This window comes from Rhincodon typus, chromosome 33, assembly GCF_021869965.1.
Source record: "Rhincodon typus isolate 14 chromosome 33, sRhiTyp1.1, whole genome shotgun sequence".
Classification (NCBI taxonomy): domain Eukaryota; kingdom Metazoa; phylum Chordata; class Chondrichthyes; order Orectolobiformes; family Rhincodontidae; genus Rhincodon; species Rhincodon typus.
Window position 1 is genome coordinate 15,543,938 of NC_063364.1, and position 13,583 is coordinate 15,557,520.

A 13,583-nucleotide genomic window follows, 5' to 3' on the forward strand; every position below is an offset into this window, starting at 1 on the left:
GAAAGCAAATAACCTGACACTCATTGTGAGCGCTGTTTACACACGGCTGCTTATTCAAGCAGTAGTTAAGTGTAGTTCACAGATGAACTGAACACGGAAGGGTCAGTACAAATGGAGATTCAGCTGGCAACAAACTGATGAGTCTGTGGACTTGTGATCAGCTATCAATGACAAGGGTCTTCTACCAGCCAACAACTGTGAGATTGCTTTTCAGGCAGCTTAACAGATTGAGATTGGGGCTGTAAACAAGATACAGGCTAAACTATCAGAATTTGTCCAGCTCAGGAGCTCTATGTTCTCTGCAGGACAATTCATTTTAAGCCTGAAGAAAACCTGTTTAAATCGATCCTTCTGTAGTTGCTGTAAGCTACGACTCTTAACTAGTAAGTCAGACATCTTTCACAAGTGTGAACCAGCCGCACTATGCCTCTTGCAAACCACTGAAAGCATCCAGGAAAGGTAAACTAAGAAGCAGTGAACCATCTCAGCAGGTACTGTGAAGAGACCACCAAAACTGCTTTCTCAGTTTTTCCCTCGGCCCATAACACCCACGTTTTTTCCCTGTGTGTATAAGGGGAAGGTTATAAAGAGACTAGAGTTGTAATTATTGAACAATCGTTTACCTGTATCTAGTAGATACAAGTAATAGTACCTATATATCTACTATTAGTAATAAGTAGTAAATTGTGTTCACTACAGAAACATGCTCCAAGCTTTCTGTCAACCAGAGTCTGAAAATTGGGTAAACTGGGGAATTTGTGTGCACTTTTCAAAATCTTAATCTTTTGTAATGACTCCAGGAATAGCAAGCCTTGATTTTCAGCATGTTACCCCAGGTGAGGCATAACATGGACGAAAACATATGAAGTCAGTACAACTTAAATACAATATTTTTCCTGCAAATTATGATTTATGCACTAGTACACAAACAATAAAATAACCAACATCTTCTGAAACTGTGTGTAGTCAAGCTACTGCCAACTTCTCAATGGCACGGAATTGTAAAGTTTAATCAATCCAAGGCAAGTATATAACTGAGCACCATATTCTAAAACTGGATTCTGGTTATGCTGACTTCTCAAGTTGCTCAGCTATAAGCTACAAATAGATTTCTCTGCTGACAGTGCCGAAGTAAGACGTTCAATACAGTACACTTAACAATGAACATCAAAAACAACAATAATGTTGTAACTGAATACTGAACTACTTTTCTCCTTAATGCAGATCTTTCCCTCATATCTGTATTTTTCTCATGCTCTACTACATTTAACGCAAAGAGCAATTTTTTCATGAGCTAATTGTCTCAACTGACCCTAATCACGACAGACATTCTTTTCCAAGTAGTCAGCAAGTTAATTTAGATGTAAAAATAACTGTTACGATAAATTATTTATCCATTCTCTGTAAAGAGAAATTTAACAAACTGCATGACTATAAAAATACATTTATGAAGTTATAAATGTGCGTCAATGCTAATACTGTACCTGATGTCTCATGTAATGCTGAACATAAGCATTTCCACTTTTAATGACCTTAAGGCAAAAAGGGCAGAGCAACTGCTTGGTATTTTCATGAACAACGCGGAAATGGTTATCAACATCTGAATACATTGATGACCGATAGTTGCATACCTAATTTGGAGAAAACAAAGGGTAGATCCTGTAATTTTTAACAAAAATGTTGAAATGTTCTTTAACAAAAAGCAATTGAAAAATTACCTGACAAACATATGGCATTTCCCCTGGTTTATGATTGTCTTTCATATGTTGCAGAAGTACTTGCTCAGATTCATAGGACAACTCGCAAATTTTGCAAATTGCTAGAAGGCAACCAAAGCACAAGAATACAACAAATTACACAAGATTTGCTTCTTCAGATGTTTTCCATCTTATAAATTTTGTCACGATTAGAAAAAAAATAACAGAATCGTTGCATCACCCTACTCGGAAGAATGTGATGTTTAACAACGGGAAAAGAATATCTCTTTTAAACGTTACCAAACTCCTGCACATTCCTGAAAGTTGTGGTATTCTTATCTGCAGCAGTGTGTTATGAATAAAATTAAGACATCTGACCTATAGATTTACACAGGGTGGATATCTGGACAAGCCTCACCGCTGATCCCATTAAACCACAAACAATTTTTGCCGCCTTTTACTTCTGTTCGGATTCAGCCTTTGTACATTGGAGGAACATACAGAAACGTCCCCGGTGTCTGGCACGTATAGGCAATGGGTGCTGCCAGTCACCTGTATCTGACAGTTTCATGACAAGTACTAGTGGTGGCTGGGAGTACACAACACGTCAAAACTATAAGGTGAATGCACATTTTAAAATCTCGCGGCTAGGACAGCTTAATAATACTGGTATAACTGGGTGCGATAGATGATTCTGGTCTTTATTGATAAAGTAAGTCTTGAACAAACTAATAAAGCATGCACACCATCATTCCCTTCCAATTGCTCAAGTCCCTGCTGTCCAGATCCCAAGCATCCAGAATTTTCACACAAATGGATTCCGAGATTCAAAGGGGAATTTGGACGCTTGAGATCTGCGGAACAGGGACTTCACTGTAAAGAAAATCTGCCTTCTCAAAATATTTAAATACTTTACAACAGCTTTTTCTTCGCAGAACTAGTTGTGCTATGCTGAGATTTAAAAGTTATTTCCTTTTATATTTCCCACAATGCTTTGCTGCAAGATGACTTAACTTTGAATCTCCAAAATCAATTTCTCTAATACATTGCAGATTTTCTCCAACGTACTTTGCAGTTCTTATTCATCAAGTAATTTATCAAAATAGCAATTTTATTTATGCTAATTTTATTTGGAACCAACCCCTTTGCTCATAGTAGTACTGGATTTACAGCAAGTTTAGTTATCGCAATACAACATCTATACGAATATACAAGGTCAGACTAGATCAAAGTGTTCGTCTAACTGACTCTCTACAATTTGCCTTTTGCAAAACTGTATACAGCATACATTCTCATGTGCAAGAATAAACTGAGCAGCAAATCCATCATCAAATTGCATTCCACTGCCATCGAAAAATCAATCTTTGCATGAACCAGACCTCCTAGATACTTACTTTAGAACAGTTATATTAAAGCACAGAAACAACATATAGTCAGCTGGATTTAAGATCCTATTAGATATTGGCGGTCTGTAACCTAATCACCACTAATTCTACATTAATAAAACTGTCTGTACATCTATCATGATACAATTAATGTTCTTTACTAACATTTCAATAATTAGGGAAATGGTGATTTTATTCAAATTCGGGCAACGATTACAGCTGAATATTATCCTTCCATTTCTGGGATCCAAATTTGAACTTAGCTGAAATGTAAAGATGAAAATCTACTTTCTCCGTTGACCACAGGAAATCCACATGAACGTTAGGGAACCTCAACCAGGTTCTTGATGAACTGCGGCCATCATATAAACTCTGCCCACTAATTTACAACAAATTTTAAACAAGGTATAAGAAGAAAAGGCTCATTCTGGTTAAACAAGTTCAAGTTGAAGCAACATTTCATATCACAGTAAAGTAAATCTACAGGCGACATTGAATACCCAAGTGGACAAGCATTCATTCACTATTTACATGCTTTACTCTGAGATCATAAAAGCTCAGTTAAGAAGGTTATGTTACAAATAACTTTCAACAAATTATATGGCTAACGCATTGCCTTGTCAGTAATGAAAATTATCCAAACAATTTAAGATATCCTTCTAAAAAAAAGTTACATGTTCCAAAAACACTTTGAGGTTGTTGACTTGCTCGCCGAGCTGGCTTGATTTTGTTCAGGCGTTTCGTCACTCTGCTAGGCGACATGATCAGTGGAGCCTCCGATGACGCAATGTTATTCTACTTCGCTTGGAATTTATACTGTCCGGTCCGTTACGGTGAGTAGTGTCATTTCCAGCTTTGATCTGTATGCGTTTGTATATGGAGTCCAATTCTATATGTTTTTTGATTGAAGTATGCGTAGAGAACCATGCCTCTAGGAATTCCCGGCACAACGAATTCTCCTTAATATTGGTACATTCAGGCAAAGAAGTCCATCAATTTAACTGGGACAAGGTAACCACAGTACCCCAAGCCAAACAGACACTCATGGGAATTCCTAGAGGCATGGTTCTTCACCTGTACGTCATCAACAAACATATAGAATTGGACCCCATATACAAACCCATACAGATCAAAACCGGAAATGACACTACTCACCATAACGAACCGGACAGTATAAATTCTAAGCGGAGTAGAATAACATTGCTTCCTTGGAGGCTCCACTGATGGATGTCACCTAGCATGGTGACGAAACGTCTGAACAAAAACAAGTCAGCTCGGCGAGCAAGTCAACAACCTTATCCAAAACCCCGAGCTACAGATTTTTGCCAAGACTTGAAACTAGCTCAATGTATTTTTAAGATGTAGAGGTGCCAGTGTTGGACTGAGGTGGACAAGGTCAGAAATCAGAGGAGACCAGGTTATAGTCCAACAGGTTTATTTGAAATCACAAGGTTTTGTAGCATTGGCCCTTTATCAGGTGACTTCACCTGATGAGCGGGCAACAGTCTGAAAACTCATGATTTCAAATAAACCTGTTGGACTATAACCTGGTGTCTTCTGACTATGTATTTTTGGCCAGACTTCTGCATTATCTTGGTTTTAGCATTAACTGAAAAAAATCAGTGGATGAAGATTGAGAGGTACTCGGACATTGTGGAGGTTTGTCATTTGCTGGGCCAGCATTTATTGCCCATCCCTCGTTGTCCTTGAGAAGATGGTGGTGAATTGCCTTCTTGAACTGCTTCAGTCCATTTGGTGCAGGTATCCCCACAATGCTGCTTGAGAAAGTTCTAGGATTTTTACCCAGCAAAACTGAAGGAAACATGACATATTTTCATGTCAAGATACTGAGTAGCTTGGAGGGGTACTTCCAAGAGGTAGTGTTCCCATGAATTTGATGCCCTTGTTCTTCAAGATGGTACAGGTCATTGATTTGCAAGGTACTGTCTAGGAAGCACTGGTGAATATTTGCAGTGTGTCTAGTACACAGTACACACTGCTGCTTCCCACCAGCGGTGGTGGATGGAGTGAATATTTACGGATATGATGCCAATCAAGCAGGTTGTTCAGTTATCAGTAAAGTTAACAATCTGAAGCAGGAACCAAGATAAATTTAGCTTTTGACAACTTACGCCAGGGTGTAACTTTCCATATTTTTATATTTTATAACAAATGTTACTGTACAAGAACATTTTGCAAAAATATTGAGCCGCAAAAAAACTCAAGTAGAACAGTATCAGCACAAAGTTAAAAAACACAGCAACAACAGGAGGCCTTTCAACCCTCAAATCTGTTATTAACTAGAGATCAGCCATGATCCAATCTGAAACCTAGTTACCCGGCCTTAATTCATCTCCCTTAAGATCCTTATACAAGGAAAACATTCACTTCATAAGATTACAGTACAATTAGCTAATATTCCATTTAATGGTGACTGTAATACATTGATACATCCTCAGAGGTCAGAAGAACCAACTAGCCATTCACAACTTGAAATTTCAGAATTCTGTGTGCAAGTAAATCTGGTTTGAGGAGAATTACACAAGAAATACAGCCTGTTTGCAGACAAATAAGATCAAAAGATGCATGGGCTAAACATAAATACAATTGTCATTCTATTTACTGATATATCAAAATCTTATTGGAAAATGTAACATTCTCGGATGCAGTTTCCCTCGACTGCAGAGTCTGCACCCAGGAGTCAGTCTCGGGATAAAAGGTCTGTCTTTTAGGACTGAATTGAGAAATTGCTTCATTCAGAGATTGTGAACCTTGGATTTCTTTATCCAAGAGCGATAAGACAACAAATATATTCAAAAATTAATTTTGGGCTTTAAGGGAAACAAAGAATGTAGGAATGGGACAACAAGTGGATCTAGTGCAGAAGTCTGAGATCTCAATGAATGGGTCAGGAAGGTATTTCTCTTAAAGATGACAATCCCACATATCAACCTTGCAAAAGACATTTTCAGCAATCCTCAACTACAGATCTACAGTGGTAGATGATAATATCCGGTATACATGGGTGAACTGCTGTCAATGGGAGAAATACAACATACAAGCAAATCAATAAAAAGAACACCAAAGTCTGTAGGCTCTGATAGAATGCCAGCTAAGATTTTCAAAGCTTACAATTTTTGCTCATATCCACAGTCCATACATTTGGGAGGAAAAAGAATGCCCCAGCATCTCTTCACTCTTGACTTCAGGAATGCATGAATTGTAATTATCTTGGAGAAGGGAGATAAATCAGTTTGCAGAAACTACTTAAGTACTTCTCTTTTCCTTCCAGAGAAACCATTGTCTATCAACAAAGACCATGCCAAACAAAAGAAAGAGATCAAGAATAAATCTGGAACTTACTGCATTCAAGAACTTTTCATTGCATTCATTCAACCAGACCAAAGTACTTGACTTCATAAATCATGAGGCCCTGTGAATTATGCTCCAGAGACTTTAAGGATCTAGAAATTTCATCACAATTCTGTAATTGCCTCATGATGATGTGACTACTGAGAGTGGGGCATCTGAAACAGGCACCTTCAATAATCAGACTGGGGTCAGAAAAGACTATGTGATCACTCCCATATAATTTACAATCTGAGTGGTTATTCAATTCTCAAAAGACCAAATGCCCTCTTGAGAGAGTATTCACATGCCACTTATCTGCAAACTCTAAGCTTCAGCAGTCCCTATGTCAAAACTAAACTGGCCACCTTAGGCATACATGACCTACAGTGTGCAATGAGTGCTGTGTGGTTGCCCACTCTGCTCCAGATTTTCAAGCCAGCCTCAATCTCTTCAATTCTGCATTCAAAAAACTCAGCATATGCTTCAATGCTTCAAGACCAAAACTCATATCAACCCAACTTTTGTCAGTCAAAAACTTGCCTCCAACAATGCTGAAGAGAGACTCTGGAATATGTGGAATACTTCCCGTACCCTGACAGCCACTATTCTCAAAAAGCTACTTTGAAGACAAGATTCAACCCTGGATCAGCTGTGTCTGTTCAGTCTTCTGCATAGCATGGCAGAGTGAGTTTTGGCAACAGTGACAAATATTCTGTGCGTTACTGGATTTAAAAGAGACAGTTAATAATCCCAACTGTAGCATTCACTCTGGTATCTGAACTTAGCAAGCCTCACTGAATGAATTATGTCAGGTAATTGTACGGATGCTGGATCAAGACAGAAGTGCCATGGCAAGACTGCCTCACTCTGTACAACCGAGTCAACTTATCATGTAATGCAAATCATCCAGCTACAGAAAGAAGCATGACAACAAACAAAAAAAGTCTACAGTTTCACAAGAGAACAAATTAAAATACATAATAAAAAAAATGCCCTGCACCTTGCCGAATGGAAAAGGCAAAAACTAATGGAAGAACCCAGTATGGCATGCATTGTACATGTATAAAAACTTATTTTACTTGGGTGAAGTTTCACCAGACAGTGAAAGTATAATTATCCCAGGTAACAGACCAAATAAGACAGGAGAATGATACTGTTATGTTTCTTGGATGTCAAAGTCACTTGGACAAGAAAGCTGCTCTATTACACTTGATATGCAGAAATAAAATTTGTCATTAAAAAGGTAGAATGAATTCATACCATTCACCAAACACCTGTAATATCCTGTGTACAACTACATTCATGACAGGCATAGAATATGGAACTACAAAGTAAAGATTAACAAATTGAGAAACATTTACCATATTCAAGAAAGCACAAAGCTTGAAAGCATAGGGCTTCTCATTTTCAATTAATGAGAATTTCAACACTACTTGTAGATGCAGATGTCAGACCTAAAGACTTGTGAAGCATTCACCAATGGTTCCCTGCATTTATTTCAATGAGTTCTTGTCCATGGATTTTTCTAGCTTTTGATAGATAGAGGCATTCTTAATATTATTCATTATTTCAAATAGAATACACAATAAAATCTTAAAGCACAATATCCCAGATAATTTAATCAAACTTGCAATTACAAAGACGAAATCTGCCATGTAACATCATACAAAACGATACCCAACACTTACTTGTTGACTCATATGGACTGTGAGCAGTTTCAATGTGGCACTGTAGCTGAAAGGGTGTGGGGAACTGACGATGACAATGTTGACAGGTAGTGTGGTTTTCCCAGCTCTCGCTGCTCTGCTTCTCTAACTCCATGTGATGCTTCATGTGATTCATAAACCTATCAATGACAAGGCAACTAATAAGACACTTATCGCTAAGACAAAGCTTTAAACATAAGGTGAAATCAACTGCAAGTAACTAAAAACTATATTGATTCAACTTTGCAAAATGCATTACACACAGTTTTAAACTTGACAATTTTAACTTTAAAGAATTATGAAAAACCAAGTCAGCAAAATCATCCAATTTTACCATTTTTAATCCATCTTTATTTAAAAATATGTAAAAGTGCAGAGAGTACCACTCCAAAGAGATTGAACACTGGAAATGCTCAGTTAGGTTCGGCAAAATTCAAGCTAAAAAATTTCATTTTTAATATTCATTCATGGGATTGTGTGTGTCATCAACTATCCCTAATTGCCGAGGGCAGGAGAGTCACGTGTAGGCCAGGTAGAAAGAAAACAGTTTCTTTCCCAAAAGGACTTCAGTGAAGCAGATGGGTTTTCCCCAACAATCAGCAACAATTTCATCATCAACTGTAAACACTTAATTCCAGATTTTTTTTTTTTGAAAATTGATTTCAAATTCCACCAGCTGCCATGGTGGGATCTGAACATGCGTCACCAGAATACCACCTGGGATTCTGGGTGTTAATAGTCAAGTGTAATACCACAAGGTTACCACCTCCCCATAGAGTTAACAGAGTTAACATTTCAGTTTGATAATGTTTCATCAGAGCTCATTCCATTTCTTCAGCCACAAGTACTGTGAACTCTAAGGAGAGATATACTAGCATTGGAGGCAGTCCTAAGAAGGTTCACTAAGTTGATCACGTGTATGGAGGAACTGTCTGATGAAGATGAGTAGGTTGAGTTTATACTCACTGGAGTTTAGAAGAATGAGAGAAGACCTAATTGAAACATCAATTTTTAAGGGGGCTTGACAGGGTTGATAACGGCAAGTTATTTCAACCTATAGGCAAGTCTCAGACCAGAGGGCATAATCTCAGAGCCCATTTAGAACAGAGATGAGAAGATTCTTTTTCTCTCCATGAGTGATGAATCTGTGGAATACTTCACTGCAGCGTCTGGCAAAGGGTGGGCTGTTAACTACGTTCAAGGCTGAGACAGCCAGATTTTTAATCATTACAGAATCAAGAGTTTTATGTATAAGGCAGAAAAGTGGAGCTGAAGATTCCCACATCACCCATGATCTCACTGAATGATGGAGGAGACTCAATGGGCAGAATGGCCTATTTCTCCTCCTATGTCTTATGGTCTTAAATGCTGCTAGACCAACTGAGATTCTACTACTACCTTTATTTTAAAGTTTTGAATTCTGGCATCTGCAGTATTGTTTTTGTGACCAATACAGAATCTGCTCATTGCATCAATCCTAAAATTAATTATTTTTGATATGCTGAATTTATCATAGTTGATATTTTCAGTTACATAATTAGTGAAAGCAGAAAACAGCATTAAGTAAATCGACTGAGTAATTCATTGTTCATGATATGAAGGATACAAAATTTTGTTGCATGAATCCAGATTAATAAGGCCTCAAATATTTAATGTGGCTGTACTTCCAAACAATAGGAGGGAAGTTACAATCAGAAAACCCTGGGGCTTAACATGTGGTGCTGGAGGAGTTCAGCAGGCCAGGCAGCATCAGAGGAACAGAAAATCTGAAGAAGGTTCCCAACTCGAAACGTCAGCTTTCCTGTTCCTCTGATACTGCCTGGCCTGCTGAATTCCTCCAGCTCCACACTTTGTCATCTCAGACTCCAGCATCTGCAGTTCTTTCTATCTCTATAGAAGGTAGGTTTTCTTCTGGAAATAAAAAAGCTCCTTGCTCAAATACTGGCCTCATTGATAAGAATTGCTCCCCGATTACCAGAAGAAATGCTCCAGGAAAGGAGTTAAAACAGTTAACACTGAGAAACATCGAAAATAGGAGCAAGAGTAGGTCATTCAGCTCCACGAGCCTACTCCATCGTTCAAGAGGATCATGGCTAATTACCGAACTTTAGTACCCTTGACCTGCTTTCTCCCCACATCTTTAGATCCTTCAGCCTGACAAACTATACCTAACCCCTCCTTGAAAACATTCAATGTTTTGGCCTCAACTGCTTCCACTCTCTGGGTTAAGAAATTCCTCCTTATCTCAGTCCTAAATGGTCTACCCCTGTACCCTTCGTCTGTGACCCCTGGTTCTACGCTCCCCTGTCATTGGGAACATTTCACGTGTGTTTACCTGTCAAGTCAAATTATAATTTTACAGGTTTCTATAAGACTCATTCATCATTCTTCTAAACCCCAGTGAATATTGTCCCAATTGATCCAGTCTCTCTTCATACATCAGTCCTGCCATCACAAGAATCAAGTTCCTGTTGATGAGAGTATAGCATGGTTTGGATGGTTTATGGATGATTTTGGGATGGTTAAACAGATATTAGGTGCAGAGATTCGTATGGATAGAACAGCTTGGATTGGGAAAAGGCTTGCTTAGTGGGCTCAGAGAATCCACTCTGCTTCACCAGACGTTCAAGCAATGTTGGCAATGCAAATACCCCACTATCAACATCCTAGAGGTTATTATTGATCAGAAACTCACTGGACTCAACACATAAACACAGGGAGTACAAGTCAGAAGCTAGGAATACTGTGACGAGTAACTCAGCTCCCGACTCTCTAAAGCCTGTCCACCACCTACAATGCACAAATCAGCACTGCGATGGAATACTCCCCACTTGCCTGGATGAGTGCAGCTCCAACAACGCTCAAGAAGCTTGACACTATCCAGGACAAAGCAGCCTGCCTGCCTGGCATTACATCCACAAGCATCCATTCGATCCACCACCAATGCTCAGTAGCAGCAGTGTGTACTATCTACAAGATGCACTGAAGAAATTCAAAAATCCTCAGACAGCACCTTCCAAACCCACCACCACTTCCATCTAGAAGGACAAGGACAGCGGATATATGGGATAATACCACTCTCCAGTTCCCCTTCAAGCCGCTCCCCATCCTGACGTGGAAATATATCACTGTCATTCACTGTCACTGGGTCAAAAGCCTGGAATTCCCTCCCTAATGGCATTGTGGGTCAACCATAGCAGGTGGACTACAGCGGTTCAAGAAGGCAGCTCACCCCCACCTTCTCAAGGGCAACTAGGGACAGTCAATAAAATGCTGGCCAACCAGTGACGCCCACATCGCACTAACTAAATCAATCTTTGCAGCAGTCCTCACCTCCATTGGCTTTTTGTGTATTCCCACATTCAGGAAGTCCAGGCAGCCAGCATTATAGTTGGATGAGAAATGCATGGTGCCTCCCCAAAATGTTTAAATACATGAACAATAAATTTGGGAGAGGGATAATCCTTGACCTGCCTTCACTGAATTGACAATGTGAGAGTTCCAATTTCAGATTTTTTTTAAAAAAAAAGTTTTAACATCATACTTAACTCAAACCCACCCATCCTTGGTAGAGTTAAAATCATGAGGGACAATGGATAGGGTAAATAGACAAGGTCTTTTCCCCTGGGTAGGGGAGTCCAAAACTACAGGGCATAAGTTTAAAGTGAGGGAAAGATTTAACAGGGATCCAAGGGGCAACTTTTTCATGCAAAGGGTGGTGCATGTATGCAATCAGCTGTCAGACGAAGTGGTAGAGGCTGATACAATTTCAAGATTTAAAAGGCATTTGGATGAACAGGAAGGGTTTAGTGGGATATGGGCCAAATGCAGGCAAATGGGACGAGATTTATGTAGGATATCTGGTTGGCACAGATGAGTTGGACCAAAGGGTCTGTTTCCATGCTGCATATCTCTATGACCCTATGACTGTAAATAAAGTTGGTAAGGTCAAAAGCTTAGTATTCTCAAATATGCACACAATGTTAAAAGTAGCAAACAACTAAAACCACTCAGCCTCTAAAGAACATTACATGTTTCTTGATGCATGCCTTAACAGGCAGACTATCAGTTACAGGCTGCATAGCTTATAGGAGTGGTCTCAAGCCACAGAAGGAAGATTCACAGTTCCAAGACAGTGCAGGTCAAATAATTTGAATAGCTTCAGGGTCAAGTCAAATATTTAATAAACTACATCACCAGAAAACAACTATGTTACAGATAGCAACGAACTAGACTGAGCCAACTGCCAAATGCACGTTATATTCGACTGCATGTCTGCAGTGTTTCCTATTTTAACGCTTGTACATCTTTAGAGTAATATACAGTGACTATTCAACAATTAATCCCAATCTTGAAGTCCTATACTGCTGATAACAAAAGGTCAGTTCTTTTGTATGTGACATTTTATAGCTTGCTGTTGGAATTGAAAATCAGTCAAGAAGCTATGATGTTAGGAATTGAGGGGGATCACCGATGTCACTTAAAGACAAGTAGTTACGTAACAATCCGGTAGTTGAATAAATAAATGACCAAAATCAAAAACATTAAAGGAGAGGGAAACTGCAATTAATACTATTAAGTCCTCACTTCTCAGAAACTGACCAAAATAACAGCATGCCACTACAAATGTTTACTTTCGACTTCATTATTTCTCAGTTAGAAAAAGTATTCATTAGATTCCAGATGTTCTCATGACCAATCACAAGCACATCCACTTAGGTGTATGCTTCTAAATATATATAATAGCGATTAAGATGCCCTCAATTATACATAGCTTTTGCTTTATTTAAGCAAGTCAACCTCCCTAATGCAACTACTCAGCTCAGATTTTCAAGCAGCCTGTGCTCTCAGAAGCCATACTCATATTTCAATTTTCACATTTTGCTATTTCAGCTTCCCTTAAAGGATTCTCATTCAGGGCAACTACGACCTTAACTGCCAGCAAATGACTATGAAACAAACGGGTGTAGCTGTTAAAACAGCTTACAGAAGCCTTTTTGCCACATTTTAAAGTAAAGTTATTCAATCAAAAGAACAGTTCTTGCACTGTATAAACTACCAACTATTTTTCATTACACATCCCTGAAGGGAATTCCACTGAAATCTGCTGATAATGCTATCAATCTATACAGAAAATGGTAAATGAAGGTTGTGGAGCCTCGCACCATAGACTCATGGTGCAGTATAATCACCCTTGAGGGCGCTTCAAAGTCTGCTCACCAAATTTGGTATTAAAATAAAATTAATTTAGCAATTACTTCTATGGCAATGAAGAAACAGTTCTGCAAAAAATTTAGAACAGTATTCATTTTTTAAAAAATGCCTCATTTGTTCCCTCAGTCCAATGTTTTATTGAAAATGTAGTTGGAAGCTAAGCAGTGTCCAGGATTCTCCAGAGATAACAAGATATAGAGCTGGATGAACACAGCAGGCCAAGCAGCATC

General features: G+C 38.8%; 1 protein-coding gene across 6 annotated transcripts in view; it reads right to left on the reverse strand.

Annotated features, from left to right (window-relative positions):
* Nucleotides 1-13,583, reverse strand: part of LOC109920956 (zinc finger protein 280D-like) — a 108,484-nt gene that overhangs the window by 35,668 nt on the left and 59,233 nt on the right. For 4 of the 6 annotated variants that reach the window (XM_048615782.1, XM_048615783.1, XM_048615779.1 and 1 more), the window contains exons 9-11: nucleotides 8,122-8,279; nucleotides 1,719-1,831; nucleotides 1,485-1,631 (exon numbers count right to left, since the gene is read on the reverse strand). In XM_048615782.1, coding sequence (XP_048471739.1) covers nucleotides 1,485-1,631; nucleotides 1,719-1,831; nucleotides 8,122-8,279 — 418 coding nt within the window. The remainder of the gene's footprint in view (nucleotides 1-1,484; nucleotides 1,632-1,718; nucleotides 1,832-8,121; nucleotides 8,280-13,583) is intronic. The other 2 variants (XM_048615785.1, XM_048615784.1) reach the window with 1 other exon arrangement.